This window comes from Eutrema salsugineum, unplaced genomic scaffold (assembly GCF_000478725.1).
Source record: "Eutrema salsugineum unplaced genomic scaffold, Eutsalg1_0 scaffold_2, whole genome shotgun sequence".
Lineage (NCBI taxonomy): Eukaryota > Viridiplantae > Streptophyta > Magnoliopsida > Brassicales > Brassicaceae > Eutrema > Eutrema salsugineum.
In genome coordinates, this window is record NW_006256829.1 from 7,162,403 (window position 1) to 7,182,995 (window position 20,593).

The following is a 20,593-nucleotide window of genomic DNA, read 5'->3' on the forward strand; positions in this document are numbered from 1 at the left end:
TCAATTTAATTTAAAAAAAAAACTAAGAGATCCAAATAAGAGTATCAGCAATAATTATGGTCTAAGTAATAATAGAGATATTAAAACGAATATAAAGATGAGGTGCCAATGAAAGAGTGGTCCACACTCAGACACAATATTTAGAAAGAAAAAAAAAAGAAAAAGAAAAAACAAACAAACACAAAACACAAAAAGTCGAAATCAACAATGTCGCAAATGGGTCCCATATGCTAATTAAAGAGGATTCGTTGAGCACTTTCATGAGATGTGAATACGTGGCATTCATCAACAGCTCCATTGTACCCTCCACTATTATTTGCTGACTCGGAGTTCTATTTTACGTTACTATTTATACAATATTTCCTCTTCTTTTTTTTTCATTTTTTTTTCACATGGTCCCATTCCCCTACTAAGATCCCCCTACATATGTATTTTCAGAAAAATTTAGTAAAAAATAAAATAAATTATAGCAATTTCTTTACTATAAAAGTAAGGGATATTTAAATGAGAAAAAAATTTCAACTATCATCTGATCTATTTAAAATCCTCAAGTACATTTCCTTGTGCATATTAAAAGCACTCAATAATATTTGCTGATGAAAATAATCATCCATCATCAACAAGAATATCAAAATTCTACACGATTGCATTTAACTGAAACATAGAGTTCTGATTGTTGAAAAAAAAAAACATGTGTTTGAGTTTTATAAAACTCGGTAATATATGCGACATCAAAAACGTTCTTTTTTACGAAGAACAAAAAATGTGTGCAAGACACATTTAATTTAACATGAGAAAAAGACAGTGAATCGAAACAATTGCATCGTTTATTTTGAAAATGTGTAAAACCATATAATAAACGAGTATTCTCGAAAAATTTAAGAAGTTGTAGGTTTTAAGACTTGCAACTAACGAACATGTGAAAAAAAAAACTAACGCACATGTGAAGAAATGAATGGGTGGGTGTAAAATATGTCTTTATATTATAGTTTTTATAAACACAGTTTTGTTTACGATCGCACATTATTTTGTATCATGATATATATATATATATATATATATTTAACAGCGATAAAAAATATCATGCTATATATCATTTTAATTTTTTTTAACTGTATGTCTTTTTTTCTTACATTCTTAATATCCAATTTATTTATTGTTGTTTTAACAAAAATAAAAATAAGTAATGTAATCTACACATTATTTTCCATTTTTCCTTATTTGAATTTGTCTAAACGTTATCTAAAACTCCTTTGAAATATATTAAGCAAAAAAATATCATTTTCTTTCTTCTTCCTAATTATTCGCAGAATCAACATTATCCAAAACCCGATAAACAGAATCTGTTCACATACAGTAATTTAAAACTCATCTAAATTTTAAAATAATGAAACGTTATAATTAAAATTTATAGTGGAAAGCGTAAAGTAGGAAAATTATCTAGTTGAAATTAATTTTGTTAACTTACTTTTTAAAACACAGTAGCTATTGTTTTATTTTGTTTTATAAAAAACTAGAGATTGCCCCGGGCTACGCACGGGTTTTTCATAATTTTTTTTTATTAGTTTTAGGTTATAATTAGTATTTTGGTAATGTTTTATATTTAAAAATATAAATGATATAAAACTTTAAAATATTTAAAAGTAATATTTTTAAATAAACTATTTAAGTATTCTTTAGCTCTTCATGACTTCATTCTGAATAATAAATTTTGTAGTTTTGGGAAATGTTTTTTGTTATTGTTAACGACTTCAATAGCATGTGAAAATATACTCCCTCTGTTTCATAATAAGTGTCATTCTAACACATTTCACACAAATTAAGAAATTAATAAAATATACAAATATACCTTTAATTAATATACTTTTATAACATTTAATTACAAAAACTATTATTTTTAAATGAAGGATAAAACAGGAAATAAGGGTAAAAAGTTACATCGAAAATGCAGAATGACACTCTTTTTGAAACAAAAAATGAAATCTAAAACAACACTTATTATGAAACGAAGGGAGTATAATGTACTGTTTTAAAAACTACATAAATCATACTTTTATTGTCCAAGTAAATAAAAAACAGGTAATTATAACTCAGAATAATATAAACTGAATCCAAAAAAATTGCTGCTGTAATACAAAAATTTGAACAAACACCAAAAGCAGACCAAAACTAAAATCGGAGCAAACCAACTCAAACAATGACATACCAAAAAAAATACTAATGGTTGCGAGAAATGACACACGAAATAGTGAATCAATATAGGTAACTAAAACATGGTACATTGAAACATGTATTTTTGTGTATACACCTTTTCCCCGCCAGCACACATGAGTAATCAACCATTGCCCCAGTTCTTCTTTTCTTGTATCAATACACACCCTATACACAACTCATGGTGCAGACTTAAATATCAGCAACGTCAAACAATTTAAAACTGAAAGGGTCAAAATGTACACTCCATGAAGATGTTCCTTGGGCCTGATATACGATGAAAATAAAAAAAAACATATTTCAATTATTGGATACAACTTTACCTGCACCAAAGCAGTAAATAAATCTTTTTCTAAGAATACAGTAAAAGACAAAGGAACAGACAACCTTATTCTTACATCAACTGGAATAAGCTTTCGAAGGCGACTTAGTTGAGTTTCCAGCTCTATAACTGGCGATTGGATGCCTGAAATTCTCGACTTTAGTCAGGTGTTGTAGATGCCGTTTTAAGAAAACATAGCAGTTATACTCCGTTTCAAACAAAACAGCTAATGGTTGTATAGACAGAAACGTGTTTAGTCAATTTGGACGTCTCCTTTTAGTCGAGTCACTCCCGTTTCATTCGTTTCAAGTTGTAATTATTCTTGTAGTCGTTAGGACTGGCCAAAATCCTTAATTATTCTTCTTCAGTGGAGCAGAAGCACCTTCTTTCATTTTCTAGTTGCTTGTTGATAGTTTGGAAAATCTGTCAATTAAGAAAGCGATTGTACCCTTCCTCCTCTTCTTACTGCCACACAGAACTCCAACTAAATGCAGAGAGACATATGATTGAACTGGAAAATTTTCTGAACAGAATTTTAATTCTAATGCTACCAATGAAGAAGACAACTTTTATAGTCGTGAGAGCACTTACCTTTCAGAGAACATCTTTGCCGATTGCTCAAAACCAATTTTACGAGCAAGCCTATATTCTCTAGTACGGGAAAAGTACTCTCTTTCTATTCTCCGAGCCTAAATCATGTAGACATTCTTGTTAAATCACCTTGGGAATGGTTGACAACACGCACCCATGGATACTTGAGTCTAAGAGATTGTCGGTTCAGAACTTTAAACAATAAACATTATTTTTGAAGTCGTGATACTCACAATCAATCATAATGCCAAAAAACATAAAAGAGTCCCAAAGAGAGACATATAGTAAGGAATCCCTTTTACCTTTTTGCTATACGATTAAACTACGTGTTCATATTTTCAGTATCATGCACTATACCCTAAGATTGTCTTCTGCATCAACTAAAAGAACGTTTTTCTGTCATGGTAAACTACCAAATCTCCAAAAAGCTAAACAAAAATACATGAGTAATATCAGTTAACCAAAAAGCAGACAATGACAGTAAATTATACCAAGAGCTCGAAGGAAATATCAATTCAAGCAGTGAATTTAACTCACAATTAGAAAATAGGCTATGATTGTAATTTCCTCCACTGTTCCATCTTCTTTTCCAAATACATGGTTTTGATTCTTTAGGTATAGCATCGTTGGAATTATGAGAATCATATTCTAATTGGAATATTAGAGGAAACTGTTGGAGAGGAGACGAATGGAGACAATAGATTTTAAACCAGCGAGAAGCAGAGTTTGGGAGGAGACAAATCGAGACACTGGATTTTAAAGCTTGAATGAATCTCTTCAATGTTAACCGTTGATTTATGAAGGAGGTGGACGGCCATCAGATTCTAAAGCCTAAAGGAAACAATTTTTGTATTTGAGTAGTGAATTTACCTTCTATGTGTAAATAATTTCTACTCCTGTTATGAGCTGGAAAGATATTGATATGGTTTCACCTGATTGGATGATTATTTTTGTGAATATTTTTGTTTACGTGGCGTAGCTGGGAAGTCTAGAAAATAAACCTTTTTATATAAAGGAGATATCAAGAATGATTTTAGATAAAACAATAAACATCAAAAATGATTTCACGTATACGAATGAGGAAGTTTTTCTTTTTCTTTTGCAGACATAAATTACAAGTTTATTAGATAATAAGTCAATCTAAAATAACCTGGTCCATCGGTGAATAAAGAAGAATATAATCTAGTCAATCGTTCAAATCCTAAAATCTAAATAATAAAAGGTGTTTTTTTTTATGTAATATATATCCATTTCGAAACCAAGTCAATTCTAAAAATTTATCTCATTAATATATTGGATAAGCTAATATGCAATCTCATATGAAATTTGTGTTCCACTTTCCATGCAAACGATTTTTTTTATCCAATCTTTTATTTAAAAATATTTTTAACATTGACTAGGTTATCTAGTGATTCGTTTTGGTTAATTTTAAGGATTGACTAGTTTATAAAAATCAAAATCATAATCATTATCCACTTTCCAATAATATATAAAATCAAAACCATTTAAATTAAAAAAATTCAAATGAAATATTTGTTTTGGTCTAATTATTTTGTCCACTAAAATCGTTTCCAAATTCCATTAGTTGTTTTTTTAAATCTTCATAACCTAGTCAATCCTCAAAACCAATTTATATTAAACAAACTTATCTTAAAAAATGGTAGTTTACTGTTCCCTCGAACTTACTATAAAAACCTCTCCAAAGCAATTCCTTATCGATACAGTAAAAACACCACACTTAGCTATGAAAATGAAACACTTCATTTTTCTCTTATCATTGTTCTTCATTCTCATTACCACATTCTCTTCATCTAACTCAACCATTGTCTCTCATGACGAACGAGCCATCACCATCAATGGACAACGCCGAATCCTGATTTCAGGCTCCATTCACTACCCACGAAGCACTTCTGATGTAACTAACTAATTACCTTTAACACACCACTTATACATATATACATTGCTTCCTTCATTAGTGATATATGTTGTGTTGTTTTGCTTGCAGATGTGGCCTGATTTGATCAACAAAGCCAAAGATGGTGGCTTAGACGCGATCGAGACTTATGTTTTTTGGAACGTCCATGAGCCAGCACGTAGGCAATACGATTTCTCAGGAAATCTCGATCTTGTTCGCTTCATCAAAACCATCCACGCTGCGGGTCTCTACTCCGTTCTTCGTATTGGGCCTTATGTTTGTGCAGAATGGAATTATGGAGGATTTCCAGTGTGGCTGCACAATATGCCCAATATGAAATTCAGAACCGTTAACTCCGGTTTCATGGTATAACCCAAACTTCTCTAGACCAACCGAGTCTTGAGGTTTTTCTAAATTTTTTTTGTCTGAATCTTTTTATGCAGAATGAAATGCAAAATTTTACTACAAAAATCGTAAACATGATGAAGGAAGAAAATCTTTTTTCTTCACAAGGCGGTCCAATCATCTTAGCTCAGGTATGTATCACTAAGAATTAATGTTATTTGAAGGTCATTTATCTATGTCTTTTGTCAACATTATATTTCGATTTAAGATTTTTAAATAGACATCTATAATATACATTAATTTTAATATTCATATTACAGTTTGCAAATTAAATTATTAAAATCTTTAAACCATTTTTTTTTGTCTCAGTAGTAGAAAAAAGGAAGTAATGTGGAATCGGTAAAGAAATTAAAACTAACAAAAGGATGTAACTATAAAAAAAAATGAAAATCCTACCATTAATACAAAAACATGGAAAACGTAAAATGTGCACCCACTCTAAACGCTATGGATCCGTCCCTACATGGCTACATATCATCATAAACGTTTTGACGTTACATACTGCGTTTTCTCTATAAGGATATAAACCAGAATTTTTGTTTTCAAAAAAAAAATTGTTCGGTTATGTTCAATTCAGATCGAGAACGAGTATGGAAACGTGATCTCATCGTATGGAGCAGAGGGTAAGGCGTACATTGATTGGTGTGCCAACATGGCTAACTCTCTGGACATCGGTGTTCCATGGCTTATGTGCCAACAACCCCACGCTCCTGCGCCTATGATCGAGACGTGCAATGGATTCTACTGTGACCAGTACAAACCAAGCAACCCAAGCAGCCCAAAGATGTGGACAGAGAATTGGACCGGCTGGTTCAAGAATTGGGGAGGCAAACATCCTTATAGAACCGCTGAGGATCTTGCTTATTCCGTTGCTAGATTTTTCCAAACCGGTGGAACTTTCCAAAACTATTACATGGTCAGATTCAGCTTCATATATACAAATATTAATTTATTATGATTAATAGCCAAACTTTTCTAACCCTGTTTTTTTAATCTATTTGTTATCTGTGAAAATATTACAGTACCATGGTGGAACTAACTTTGGAAGAGTCGCAGGAGGTCCATACATAACCACTTCATATGATTACCACGCTCCTCTTGATGAATTCGGTATATAACTTCACATATTTTTTTTTTTATATATCTGTACATATTTGCTTAATATATACGGTCTTGACTTATTATATCATTCTTTCAGGTAACTTGAACCAGCCGAAATGGGGTCACTTGAAGCAGCTACACACATTGTTGAAATCGATGGAGAAACCTTTAACTTACGGCAATATCTCAACAATAGATCTTGGCAATTCAGTCACGGTTAGACTCGGTCATGTTTCCTTACTGTCCCTTATTTAACTATAAAGTTGATGACGTTATCATTAACCGGCTTGCTGTATCTTTAAAAAAAAAGGCGACGGTTTACGCAACAAACGAAGGATCGAGTTGCTTCATCGGAAATGTGAACGCAACTGCGGATGCTTTGGTCAACTTCAAAGGGAAAGACTACAACGTACCGGCTTGGTCCGTGAGTGTTCTTCCTGACTGCGATAAAGAGGCTTACAACACTGCAAGAGTGAACACTCAAACTTCCATCATGACCCAAGACTCTCGCGAGCCAGAGAAGCTGGAATGGTCTTGGAGACCGGAATTTGAGAGGAAGACCATTCTTAAAGGCAGTGGAGATCTCATAGCCAAGGGCCTTGTTGACCAAAAAGACGTTACAAATGATGCTAGTGACTACCTTTGGTACATGACTAGGTATATATATAGTATATATATGATCCGACAAATAAATATCTTATATTCTATTTCTTCTTTTTCTATATTGATAACTAGATTCAAAAATTAGATATGTAGACAACCACTAGTTCAACAATATCGTCTTTTTTTCTTTTTTTCTTTTTATTTTGCTTCCATACAGGTGAAATCATTAATTCTAATGATTTACATGATTTGTGTATGGTCTTGATAAATTAGGGTTCATCTTGACAAGAAAGATCCACTTTGGAGCCGAAACATGACGTTACGGGTTCACAGCAATGCCCATGTTCTGCATGCTTACGTCAATGGAAAATACGTGGGTAACCAAATCGTCAAGGATAACAAATTCGATTACGGATTTGAGAAGAAGGTCAATCATCTCGTTCACGGAACTAATCATATTTCACTTCTCAGCGTTTCCGTTGGACTACAGGTAAGAAGTGAAACCATGTAGCTTCTTGAGCATTGCATGATAACTTTTTGTCCAAAACTATTGTGAAACTTGAAATGGTGGTCTTATGTTATAGAATTATGGAGCTTTCTTTGAGACCGGTCCAACTGGAATCAATGGTCCAGTGAAATTAGTCGGATACAAAGGAGATGAAACGATCGAGAAAGATCTATCGGCGCATAAATGGGACTACAAGATTGGTTTGAATGGATTCAATCACAAACTTTTCAGTACAAAATCCGTTGGTCACCAGACTCACCACCTTAAATGGTCAACCGAAAAGCTTCCTGCTGATCGGATGTTGACATGGTACAAGGTTAGTATCAATTAAAACCTTTCTTTAATAATCCTTTTGATATGTATTGCAAATAAGAGGCTTCTTACAATAAAGTGTTATCTTTTCTAGGCAAACTTCAAGGCTCCTCTTGGTAAAGATCCAGTGATTGTCGACTTTAATGGTCTTGGGAAAGGAGAGGCTTGGATCAACGGTCAGAGCATCGGACGTTACTGGCCAAGCTTCAACTCTAGTGATGACGGTTGCACTGAGGAATGTGACTATCGTGGCGAGTATGGTAGTGACAAATGCGCTTTTATGTGCGGCAAACCAACTCAAAGATGGTAAATCTAACATGAAATAAATAATGACTACTTTCTTATTTTTTCCAAAAGTTCCAGACTATTTTGCTCATAATCGCTAATGGTTAATTTCTCTGAAAATTATGGTATTTTCATTTTTGTAGGTACCATGTTCCACGATCGTTCTTGAATGAGACCGGACACAACACTATCACTCTATTCGAAGAAATGGGCGGTGACCCGACAATGGTGAACTTCAAAACGGTTGTGATTGGAACTGTTTGTGCTAGGGCTCATGAACACAATAAAGTGGAGTTGTCTTGCAACAACAGGCCAATCTCAGCCGTCAAGTTCGCGAGCTTTGGAAATCCATCAGGCCATTGTGGGTCTTTCACGGTTGGCACTTGCGAAGGAGCAAATGATGCTGCAAAGATCATTGCTAAAGAGTGTGTTGGGAAACCCAATTGCTCTATGAATGTGTCTTCCCACGTGTTTGGATCTAAGTTGGACTGTGGAGATTCACCTAAAAGATTGTTTGTGGAAATTGAGTGCTAGATTAGATCTTATCTCTAGCTAGTGATTGCAATAATCTCTTAAATAATCTAGATTAATCTTGGTGGTTAAATAATGTTGTTCTTGTTTTTCATCAGTCAGACGTTTTTTAGATGGATTTGGAAGTAGTAGGGTTATGGAAATAAATTACAATCTAATAAAAAATTTGTGTTAATTTTCTTTTTTTTAATGAATAGAGGTTCTGAACAAAACATGTACATCCCATGCTCTTGCAATAAAAGTATAAAAATTTATCATTATTTATGTAATAGATCTCAGAATAATTTGTTATCCTTTGTAAATTCTGAACTTCCAAATATATAATGGAGTATCCAAATATGAAGTGTTTTTTTTTATATATAGTGCAATAAAATCAAAACATATAAAAAAAAACTAACAACAATATTCATCTCATCATAACCCATGTTCATCTTATCCAACAATGTTCATCTTATTCTATGGATTGTTTGATTACCACTAGTTGCTCAATGTTCATCTCATCTTAATTAATCCATGTTTCCTCAATGTGAAATTTCAAATGCAGATTCTTGGCAGTTTATAGCAAAAATACAAAACAAAACAAAACAAAAATGACTAAACATAGATTATGAGATCACTAATTTATTTTTTATAGCACCGTGTTAAAATAAGCAATGATACTCTGTTGCTTGACGAAATTTGTTCCATGAGGATCACAAGAATTCACCTATAATAACACTTATTGTATCTCTTGTCCTATTGCTAATTATCTTCTATCACACATTCTATTTGTTCAGTCTATATACAATCAAAACAATGTATCTTTTTTCCAGTCTTTGGTCAAGACCTTTAACAATGTATCTAAATGGATTTTTTTTCTCTTAATAATTTCTATAGCATAAATAATTCGAATTCATCATCCGCATTGCTAGTTTTATTTCTACTTCTACTTGTTTCCCCATTATTTACAACATTCTCTTAACAATATTAAAAATCCTTGCTATGCCTACTGTAGTATTTTGGCCTAGTATAATCTCATATTTTAATTTATCTTGAGTACATGAATACTATTAGGAAATAAAATTTAGAAAAAAAATGTCTTAGTCATCCGGAAGATTAAAAGTTAAACATCGCACAATGATTCAAAAGAAAACAACATCCCAAGGTTTTGTTAAAAGAAAAAAAAAAAAAAAAAAAAAAAAGAAGAAGGAGCTTCTATCCTGGACGAGCTCGTCCTCCCAAAATGCTCCATCCATGCTCTGAAAGATTGTAGTTCAAGCGACTCTGTTTCACATCTGGAAGCAGAGAAACAACATCCTCCACAACCAACATTTCATCCCTGCGGCCACAATCTTCAAAATCATCGACAAAGAGATCTGAAACATCATTAATGCTCGACGAAAGAAACGGCGTTTTGGAAACTTGATGTCGTTTTGGCTCCGGTAACAAATTTATCATCAAATTTGCTGTATTGCTTCCTTGTTTTTTATTTTATTTTTGCCAAGGAAGCACTATATTAGGTTAACAACCTTTCATCATTTATATGATATTTACATGTTTAGCAAAAAAAAAAAAAAAAAAAAGGAAATATCCGAAGATTATTAATCTAGAAAATTCACAAAGTATGCAAGGAGGAGTTGGTAACGACCCGACCCGACCCGACCCGTTTAACAGGCTAAAAAACCCACCCGGTAGAGTGTTCTAGATAGAACTCTTACTGCAAATAAAAAGGGGCAGTCCTGTGTAAGTCTATCTCTTCTGCAATTTTTAGGGTTTTATCCTTTAAACTCACTATCCCCTTTTCTTATCCTCAAGGTATGAATCTCTTCGCTTTACTTACCAACACTCTCTTACTATCTTTTAAGGTTATAGAAAGGGTTCACCACTATAATTGAATACAAAGGTTTGAAATTTGGGCGGAGAAACTAATCGGGTTTGTTAAAAAGTGGTTGGGTGTTGCGGGAAATGTTGTGAATCTGCGAGAAATCTTTGTTTCTGCTTATTTGTTTCTCTCCTTCTCTCTCATTTCTGACCAATTGAGAGTTTATGTGTGTTTGACGTATTGCAGAAATGGCGGCGACCCAACTTACAGCATCACCAGTGACTGTGTCAGCTAGGAGCTTAGCCTCGTTGGAAGGTCTCCGAGCTTCGAGTGCCAAGTTTTCTTCTTTTGGAACTTTGAAACCAGGCACCCTTAGACAGAGCCAGCTCCGTCCTTTGGTTGTCAAAGCTGCTTCTGTCGTTGCTCCTAAGGTACTTGCTCACTTCCTTTTTTCGATTCATTGTTGTTTCTGAAATGGTCTGATTGAACATATTTGATTGAACATGTGGAGCTTGTCTGAATGCTGGATTGCTGTTCTTTTGCTTCACCAATCCATTTTATTGTTTTGGCCATCCTTTTTTTGTGTTACATAATCCAAACATTTGTATGATATCTATAGAAACTAAGCTTTAGATGCTTCTAGCTTTTTTATATTATTGGCGCCTTGTGAGACATTTTGATGTGCTCCTTCTCTTTTGTTATGACTTACAAAATTTCTTTGTTTCGTTTTGGTTTTTCTCGTGTTTGGTTATGTATAGTATACGACAATTAAGCCATTGGGAGATCGAGTGTTGGTGAAGATCAAGGAGGCAGAGGAAAAGACTATGGGAGGTATCTTACTTCCATCCACAGCTCAATCAAAACCTCAAGGAGGTGAAGTCGTTGCTGTCGGTGAAGGAAGAACTATTGGCCAGAACAAAATTGATATCACTGTCCCTGTAACAGCCTCACTTTCCTTCATGCCTTCTTTCTTCGTTTGCTTCGTTTCTGCTCATAAATTTATCTGAAATGCTTCTTTCTTCTTGGTGCAGACTGGAGCACAAATTATTTACTCCAAATACGCAGGAACTGAGGTGGAATTCAACGATGTGAAGCATCTCATTCTCAAGGAAGATGATATTGTTGGCCTTCTTGAGACAGAGGACATCAAAGATCTCAAGCCTTTGAATGACCGAGTCTTCATTAAGGTTTGCATCTTTTGCTTGTCGTAATCATCTTGTTGCATCTTAGTGATAACAAGAGGAAGCTTTGTTTTGAAATTTATGAGTTTAGGTTGCTGAGGCAGAGGAGAAAACAGCTGGAGGGTTGTTGCTAACCGAGACTACCAAAGAGAAGCCTTCTATTGGCACGGTAAGCACACACTTGATAGCTTGATGTGTTCCTCAGCTCATACAGAAGTGTTAGATATGCATAATCTCATTTTTGTTTTTTGGCAGGTGATAGCAGTTGGACCAGGTTCTCTAGATGAGGAAGGTAAGCGTCAGCCACTATCAATATCGACTGGAAGCACAGTTCTTTACTCCAAGTATGCGGGTAACGACTTCAAGGGCAAAGATGGCTCCAACTACATTGCCCTTAGAGCTTCAGATGTGATGGCTGTGCTTTCTTAGTTTATATCCTTGTAACCTGCAACGTGTATCCCAATTGTGGAAATTTTTAATGAACGGCTTGGCATAATTTTGAATAAAAAGACTTCTTGAGTTTGAAAATATGATTGTGATTTGATTGGTGATTTGTTGGCAACCCTTTCCTTACCATTAACACGCATATCAATTTGGTTCAAACGGTTTAAGCTGGTCAGTCAATAGAATCTGTAACAACCATCAAATAAAATCTTCTCGTAAACTTAGCGGAAGATATTATACAGGTAATATGCTCTACAGTGACCAGTGGAAACTTGAGACATGTTATCAAAGAGGAGAAGTTATATTACAAAAGGAAGGAAAAAGAAAGAATCTGTGTCTGTGAGAGATCTTCTGCATTCATCGGTTAAACGAAGTGGCCGAGTTATCATCATAATGACCTCTCCAAGCATTGCCACTATCGCCGCCACTACAGGCTTGATTTGTAACTGGTACTCCCGTAAAGTTCCCGTCCAAGCTCATCTGTTGAACCTCGGCTGATGAAAGGATCTTTATGCTCTGAACACAGTTTACAAATTCCCTGCAACAATCAAGATTTTAAAGGTTATGAAAAAAGAAAAGAATAAAGAATAGAACTTTCTAACAGTCTTGTGTGAATGAATAAAATAGCTCTCTACTTACTCCCACGGATCATCACCGACGAGAAGGATGTCGTTTTCATGATCGACATAGACAAGTTTCCAGTCTGATGTTTGCGGATCTTCAAGCTGTCCTTCGATCCCAAACATGCGCGCTAGATCATGCCTCAGCTCATCGTAACCTCTGTAACGGTTGACATCTATTGATCTCCCCACTGAACCTCGTTTTTGCACCTGTCAGGAAATTTTACAACATTGTCAAACCTAAAACGTAACTCAACTAGGAGGGATTGGAGCAAAACCGAACCTTTGTATAAGTTCGCATCCGTTGTGTCTGAGTTGGCCATAATCCGCCACCAAGAACGGCAGCATCGTTGACAGCTACGTCGTTTGAAAAAGCGGGCACATTGGGGATACCAAAAGATTGAGTTCTTACAGCTGAAGTAGACATCTCTGTACCGATGTCATTTGTCACTCCTCCATAGTTTGATAGCATGTTCTGGAGATCTTTCTGGGAGTCGTATCCCCGCGAGAGCAATGTGTCAGGCACAAAGCCATTATCGACAGTAGCTCCGCCGAGTAAGCTGTTTCTGGAATCACCGTCGAGGCCAAAGGTAGGAGCCAAGAAATTCTGTTGTCTGTTGTTGTCGCCGCCATCTAAGCCGTAAGAAGTTCCAGAGGCAGATGCTTCCAGTTGATGATCTGTTAAACTAGCTTTGGCCTTTTGCTGACCCACGAGTTCTTGTTTTTGCCGCATATCGGATTTGTTGTAAAGCTCTTGAACAAGACTACCAGACATATCAACCGGTGTGTCAGGTATCAAGATCGCTGGCCCGCTTTGGCTTCTGTTGAGAAAGCTTGAAGATGAGATCTGACAGTTGTTGGTGGAAGGAGAGGTTGAAGAGGAAGGTGCATCTCCTCCATCTGTGATGCCTGAATAAGCTTTGACCCCACCTCCAACCGGTGGGTTTTGTTTGTCCTGTGGCCGGCTCACCACCATTTGAGGCGGTTGCAACGTTGATAAGCCATTGTTAATGCAGGATGACGGAAACTGCTGACCTTGAGAGAGAGAAGGCAGCTGTGGCAACTGCTGGTGGAGTAACTGAGACTGCATACTCGAGCTTCCTGGCGAAAGAAATTGTTGATGCTGTTGCTGCTGCTGTTGCTGTTGCTGCTGTTGTAATCTCTGCAACAGCTGAAACTGTAAATGCGGTTGTTCCAAGAGATTCTGCTGGAATAACTGTTGGACCTGTGCATGTGCCTGTGCCTGTTGAGTTTTCTGCTGTAGAAGTGTTTGTTGATTGTGTCCCTTGACAAGACCAGGAGGCTGCTGCTGTTCTACTTGTCGTGGAAATTGTGTGTCTTGCGGAGGTATGGACATCAGATTAGATGACGACTTGCTGGTTTCAATTACACTACTCTGGCTAGTGCTAGCACCTAAATGACGATGTGTGTGATGAAGTTGCGTAGACTGTTGTTGCTGTTGAAAGCTTTGATTATGGGAGCTAGACGAAGGCGCAATGACACTGCTTGCCATTGATTCCGAAACGACTTGTGGTAGCAAATGATGCATAGATGCTTGTTGTTCCTTAAACTGCTGCGCTGCTTGTTGACCATTATAAAGCTGATTCTGTGGAAGCTGAAATTGCTGCAACTTATGTGGTTGCAAATGTTGTGGCTGTGGCTGTGGCTGTGGATGCGAATGAGATTGTGATGGCTGCGTTCTTAGCTGCTGAGACTGTTGTAGCTGCTGACTCTGTTGCTGTAGCGGTTGTTGATGTTGTTGCTGTAGCGATTGTTGTTGTTGTTGTTGTTGAGACAGCGATTGCTGTTGCTGATGGTTCAAAGAGGCGTGCAACAACTGCTGCAGCTGCTGTTGTTGAGACAACGTAGTTGACGGCTGAGGCAACTGGGACATTGGCGCTTGCGGATTCGGTTTGTTAAACTGGAGGTTTGATGAGGAAATTCCCCCTGGAGGCGTTTGAAAGCTCAGTAACTTGGAGGGATCATCAGTTCCACCAAGACTGTTGTGCAGCGCCGCGGTTTGAGAGGGGAAGAAACCCGACTGTGCAGCAGCAGATGGTAACTGGCCGTTCTGCTGCTGCATATTCATCCACTGAACTAAACTCAGACCAGGAAATATCGTGCTTGAAGGGTCTTTCATCTCTAAGCTATTGTCAAGCCATGGCATTGCTCGCTTTAGCGCAGACTCCATGTCAGTCTCATCATCTGCAAGACCACCAGCATTTCCGTCTTTTAGGAGATTCAAAGATGTTGTGTAAAAATGAAATTGTACAAAAAGTTATACCTGGCATTCCAGGTTGCCCAGCAAACCGAGGACGAAAAAATGGAGGAGGACATATGTAGAAAGGAGTTAACACCGGTTCAATGTCCCAAACTGAAACTCGACTGGGCCGGTCACCAGCAGCTGACTCATCCCATCCAATCTTTAGCAGGCAAAAAGAAAAAAGTAAGGCATGACTTAAATGAATGGTTTCAATGTATCAAGAATCACAAATTTGGCATTCATCATGAGTTTTACTTCACACTACCTGAAGATTTCGCCACTGAGAGTTTTTCCATCTCACTGGATCAAGATCACTGATACCGGTTACTGTACCCATATACCGACGAACTCCGCATTCTTCCGTCTCAAATATCATCCTAAACCGCATACCGAGGGAAACCTGAGCGTACATAGCTTTGGTATACTTGGCTAAAGGAACCACAAACTCAGAAGGAGCAGCCCTGCAAAACCCCGGTGGTATTCTCTCAGCAATTATCATGAAATAAGCATTTAGTGAGGTTAATGGAGACAAAAAGAAACATATAAGAGCCGCCACCTCGGGTTGTAGAAAATGGTGAAAGGACTGTTATTAGCATTAGCATGAGCTGCAGCAGCAAGAACTCCGATGTGCATGCTATCGCTTGATATTACAGATGAAGAAAGCGCAGGCTGCTGTCTATTTGCACGTCTTATACCCAACAGAAGTTGCGCTTTTCCATCTCTTAATTGAAAGTGAATAAAAGTTAGCATCTTGACTGACAAGTACCGAAAGAGCATTGGTACATTGAGATTGATATACCATACCTTATAAATAGAACAGAGTCTCCAGCGAAGAGCCTTTTCGTGCTGACGAACACACTCCAGCCTGTAGTTAGCAGGTGCCTTTTTGGTTGACCTGATAAATAGCAACAAATCCAAAACCTAAGAACAGTTTGACAAAAGCCAAATTGACTGAATAGGTTAATCAACCAAAAACAAGGAATCACCTCGATAAATATGTCTGAAAGTCCATGTGTTGTCATGAATATCCTTAGCAACAAGCTCCTGACAAGGTGGTTGCATCGAGAAATCCTAACAAAATATTGCCAACCATGTAAGAAACTAAGGCAACAAAGAGATCCAAGTTATCAAGAAGTAAAGATATATAAGAAAGCATTGTATATACACCAGAGCAGGAAAGATTTTCTCAGCTGCTCGTCGGGGTACAGAAAATCCACCGTGTGTGCTTGTGTCACTCGCCGTGAGGGTTTTACAGAAAAATTCATTAGGTTGTCTGTTTAACTTAAGACCCATGTCAGAGGCAAGCAATGCATCTCTGTCATACTGTTCAACAAAATCCTCTGAACAATTAGTCCATACTCCTCAAACACACCTAGAGCCGAGTTAATCAGTGAAAATATAACCTACTTTGTTTACTGGCTGAAGAGTCATCTGCGCGTAGACCTCATCTGTCTCAGGATCAGCCTTTTACAATCAGGAATTGGCAAATGACATTAGCAACTCAAAAGCAGACTGATGTTAAAAGATCTAAAGTAAAGGCCATTATCAATATTTAAATGAGATACCATACATTCAATGTAACATTATGGAGCATACAGATGAGCTTAGAAGGAAGATTCGGATAGCTAGGTATGAAATCAGTCTGCTTTTGCATTGAAGCTGCGACCTAAGAAATAGACAAAAAAACATCAACAGCCGCATGAAATTCCAATCAGAGACTCATTCTTGATCAGAACCGTGAATGATATCGAACTTTCTCAAACAACATACTTGCTCACTGTGACCTTGAGGGAAGTAAACAACAAGACTTCCCGCTGGAGGCAACGAAATCAGTGGCCCAGCACAAGCGTGCCATAATTCTGAGTTGATGTTTCTCCTATCTCCTGCACTCACACAACATCAAAGATGTGATTACTTCAAATCTCTAGGATCTTCCTTTGTTAACTACTATCGAAACAACAAGAAGAGCTAACTGCTCTAAACCCCACAAACTTCCCACAGCCACAGGCTGTTTACATCAATACAATAGTTACTTAGCTTACTTCTAAAGCAGAAAATGAGCGAAATCAACTCAATTCAGGTGCCCATATCCAGCAATTTTGAAGAAATGGTGACCTCTACTTCCAGCTGAATCTATACAAATCCAGCAATGGAGTTTCTACTAAAGGATTGATATTTATCAGGATAAGAGATTATACAAACCTTCTGTGGGATTCGGAGAAACTCCATTTGATGAAGGAGCTTTCATGATTGCTGAACTTTACTCCAGAAGAATCTACCCAATAATAATCTAAATCTGAGCTTACACAAAGCTGAGCTCTTTGCGTGAGAGCTTCATCTTCAGCATAGACATCAAAGCCTAAACTCTGTCTCTCTCCCACCTCAATCGGCCACGGAAACAACTGATTTCTTGCTCCACTTCTTCACAATCCAATTTACAGTAGAAAAATCGTTAATCTGTAGAAACAATCTGAAATGGGAACTCCAAGATCTCTGCTTTTTACTTCCGACAAGGCCTCCAATTTCTCGGAAATTTGACGTATCTCAGAGAGATCAAAACTAGAACTTTTTTGCACGCGGAATCTCCGGAGAGACCAATAAGTCATAAGACCGAGACAAAACGAAGAAAGATTCCGTTTTCGACGAAGCTTCTCAACTCGCGTCAGACAATTCAGAAAACCCAGGAACCAAAAACCAGAAACTTACTTAGACTCAGCTGCTCTCTTTACTTTCCTTTCTTGGCGCATCAAAGAGGGTTGGGTTTCTATAAAAAGAAATCTGGGAAATGGGTAAACAATCGAAAGAGGAAACAAAACGAAGGAAGAAGAAAGAGAATCGAGGAGCAGGAGATTATGGCAGAGAGCTCGCACGGGAGAGAAGGAGCATCAGAGTTGTCGGAAATGGATGATCAGCGACCAGGACAACTACCAAAAGGTCTGCAAAAAGCACAGGAATAGCTTTTCTTCTTCCTCCTTTTTTTCCTTTCTTCTCAATTTTTAGGATATTTATTTTATTTAATAATGCTTACGAGCCGACATATTCACTAGCAAACTGGCCACGATAAAAATTTCTTAATAATATATGTCCTCTAGAAATAAACTTTTTTGGCAAAAAAACAAGAAAAATAAACTTTACTATTGTTTTTCTTCTTCTCCTTAGTGAAACTGTGATATGTTTTTTTCTTTCATTAAGTTAGTTTACTGTGTTATACAATTATTGACGTACTTCACAAAATAGGGGTACAGCATTCTTGAAGATGTCAGCCAAAAAACAAAACGAATTTGACTATTTATTTTATAATCAAAGCATATACTTATGCAAATTTCTGAATTTTTTGGTTTTTTAAATTCAGATGAAATTCTCGTAAAATTTAGGTTTAACTATTTGAAAGAGAACTACTAGAGATCCTCATGTTTTGCAAATGAGTTTTATAAACTAACAAACCAACCTTTAAATACAGATTGAGCGATGCAATATATAACTATTATGTTTATGTATACTATTTATAATGGTGTAGAATGGTACGTTACTTTCTTATGTTTTCACATTTTAAAATTTCAAGTTCGCTATGTTTTACATTCAGAAATTTTTATCAAGTTTTCATATTCTCGAAAAGTGATTTGACATATACTTTAGGTGTAATCATATTCAAAGTTAATACGATCTACTTGTAAAATGTAAATAAATAGTTTAAGTTTTGTTTAATTTAAGATTTAAATCTAGACGTTTCTCTTACAATCATTATTATTTTTTTGCGTTTTTTTGGCAATATTACAATCTAACAAAATTATGTTTCTCATATATCAAGGGATAAATGATATCGACGTTTTCAGAGAGTCATTTGACATTATAACCAGTTAATCTGATTATTTGGATGTCATATTGATCGACAACATATATTTTTTAATTTGTGGATGAAAGTTGTTCTTTTCAGATAAAAGAAGAAGATCAGATTTACATAGAATATACACTCCGTCTATAATGTTATGAAGACGTGCGACGTTCGCTGGTTATATATCAACCGGGCCGCCTTCACATTCAAAGGAAGAAAGCACAAAGAAAATTTTCTTAATACAGACGCTGGAAAGTTGGAACATATTGAAGATTCGAAAACTTTTTTCTTTTGACCGGTGAGACCTAACGTAAGAACAAAAATATTCCACTTTATCATATATGATTTTGTCATTTTTAAATGTTTCTTGTTAACTGTCAGTAATAAAAATTTTCTCCGAATTTAATATACTTGAGACATTATCAAACCTAAAATTGAAAGAAATATCAATGTAGCAACTCCAAAAAAACAATGATATGCTTTTATATATAGACTATTCGGTCAACAGTAGAGATCGAATTCTTATCCACTATACTTTCATATTGGCGACTACTACGGTAAAACCTCTATAAATTAATAATGTTGGATCATAATATTTTATTAATTTATCGTGATATTATCTATAAATTAATAAGAAAAATTGATTTCCGCATATAATTTTTTAAAAATTTATTTAGAATAATATTATATTTTAAATTTTTTTAATAAATCTCATAGTATAAATTATAATAAACAATCAGAATTATCGCAATAAAATAGTTTTAACACCATATTGGGATTGTCCATGTAAAATATACATGTTCATAAGTTTAACATTTATTAAAAAATCATGGCTACTATCAATATTATTGATGATAAAATTAAAAATAACACTACAATACATTTAAAAATATTTACATGTAAGAAAATCAATTATCACATCTAAAAATCATCATAAATTTTGAATGTATATAGTAAAACAGCAATAAGAGCTACTGATATAATAATTAGAGAGATAAGAATCAATGAAATTTCAACTTTAAATAAAAACAAACACATTAGTTATATTTTAAAATATTATATTTACATATATTTGCATAAATTTATATAATTATTAATTATGTTTTTGTTGGGACCGTATATTTACATAAGAGTTTCAAAAAATAGTATTATCTTATCGAATTTGATGGATTTTTACATTGGCCCGACTTGGGACCAATAAAATTTATTAATTTATAGTGATTATTAATTTATCGAGTATTAATTTATAGAGGTTTTACTGTATATAGTCTATAGACGTTTTAATTTTGAAAGAAAGGTAAACATTTTACAGTCTTTAGGGATTAGCATAGATTTTCAAGTCAATAATTTTTCCGGTTATGAAAAGATAGAAACTATATATTACGCATAAACTCAATATGACACAAACATATGTAAATGTAGGCGTATGTATGCATGGATATAAATTCAAATAAGTGGCAGCGACATGATGTCCCTAAGCATTGAATGCGTGAAGACAGACATTTGGAGATTGGATGAAGGTGGGACCTTTATGAACTTAGGGATTTTGAGGCCGAAAATAACTCCCAACTATTATTTCTTGTTTTGGTTCATAATTCTCTTATAACAAAAGTAATAATAGCGATTGACATTAATTAGTATTGTTTTTGTTTGTCAGGGATTAGTTAT

The 20,593-nt window shown here is 35.5% G+C and overlaps 3 protein-coding genes across 4 annotated transcripts; 2 read left to right on the top strand and 1 right to left on the bottom strand.

The window, feature by feature from the left end:
• The first annotated feature begins 4,868 nt into the window (after positions 1 to 4,868).
• LOC18017329 (beta-galactosidase) lies at positions 4,869 to 8,787 on the top strand. The gene is made up of 11 exons (XM_006400577.1): positions 4,869 to 5,039; positions 5,130 to 5,405; positions 5,483 to 5,575; positions 6,022 to 6,360; positions 6,467 to 6,554; positions 6,643 to 6,761; positions 6,856 to 7,202; positions 7,422 to 7,638; positions 7,733 to 7,972; positions 8,063 to 8,274; positions 8,397 to 8,787. Exons 1-11 carry the CDS (start codon positions 4,869 to 4,871, stop codon positions 8,785 to 8,787), a joined length of 2,493 nt encoding a protein of 830 aa, XP_006400640.1.
• A 1,685-nt stretch (positions 8,788 to 10,472) lies between these two features.
• Positions 10,473 to 12,312, top strand: LOC18017330 (20 kDa chaperonin, chloroplastic). The gene is made up of 6 exons (XM_024155725.1): positions 10,473 to 10,578; positions 10,832 to 11,016; positions 11,344 to 11,523; positions 11,617 to 11,772; positions 11,858 to 11,935; positions 12,022 to 12,312. Exons 2-6 carry the CDS (start codon positions 10,834 to 10,836, stop codon positions 12,193 to 12,195), a joined length of 771 nt encoding a protein of 256 aa, XP_024011493.1. The 5' UTR covers positions 10,473 to 10,578; positions 10,832 to 10,833; the 3' UTR covers positions 12,196 to 12,312.
• Positions 12,313 to 12,392: 80 nt separating this feature from the next.
• On the bottom strand, positions 12,393 to 18,087 carry LOC18017331 (auxin response factor 7). 2 transcript variants are annotated; one of them, XM_006400580.2, is made up of 13 exons: positions 17,296 to 18,087; positions 16,864 to 16,976; positions 16,664 to 16,759; positions 16,501 to 16,557; positions 16,261 to 16,416; positions 16,080 to 16,164; positions 15,898 to 15,988; positions 15,650 to 15,814; positions 15,359 to 15,554; positions 15,115 to 15,253; positions 13,114 to 15,035; positions 12,850 to 13,040; positions 12,393 to 12,748 (listed from the first exon to the last, which is right to left on the bottom strand). In XM_006400580.2, exons 1-13 carry the CDS (start codon positions 17,339 to 17,341, stop codon positions 12,568 to 12,570), a joined length of 3,438 nt encoding a protein of 1,145 aa, XP_006400643.2. In that variant the 5' UTR covers positions 17,342 to 18,087; the 3' UTR covers positions 12,393 to 12,567. The 2 variants fall into 2 exon arrangements, with proteins under 2 accessions (XP_006400643.2, XP_024011488.1); XM_024155720.1 differs by lacking the exons at positions 16,864 to 16,976; positions 17,296 to 18,087 and having other exon boundaries at positions 16,259 to 16,416.
• Between the last annotated feature and the right edge of the window lie 2,506 nt (positions 18,088 to 20,593).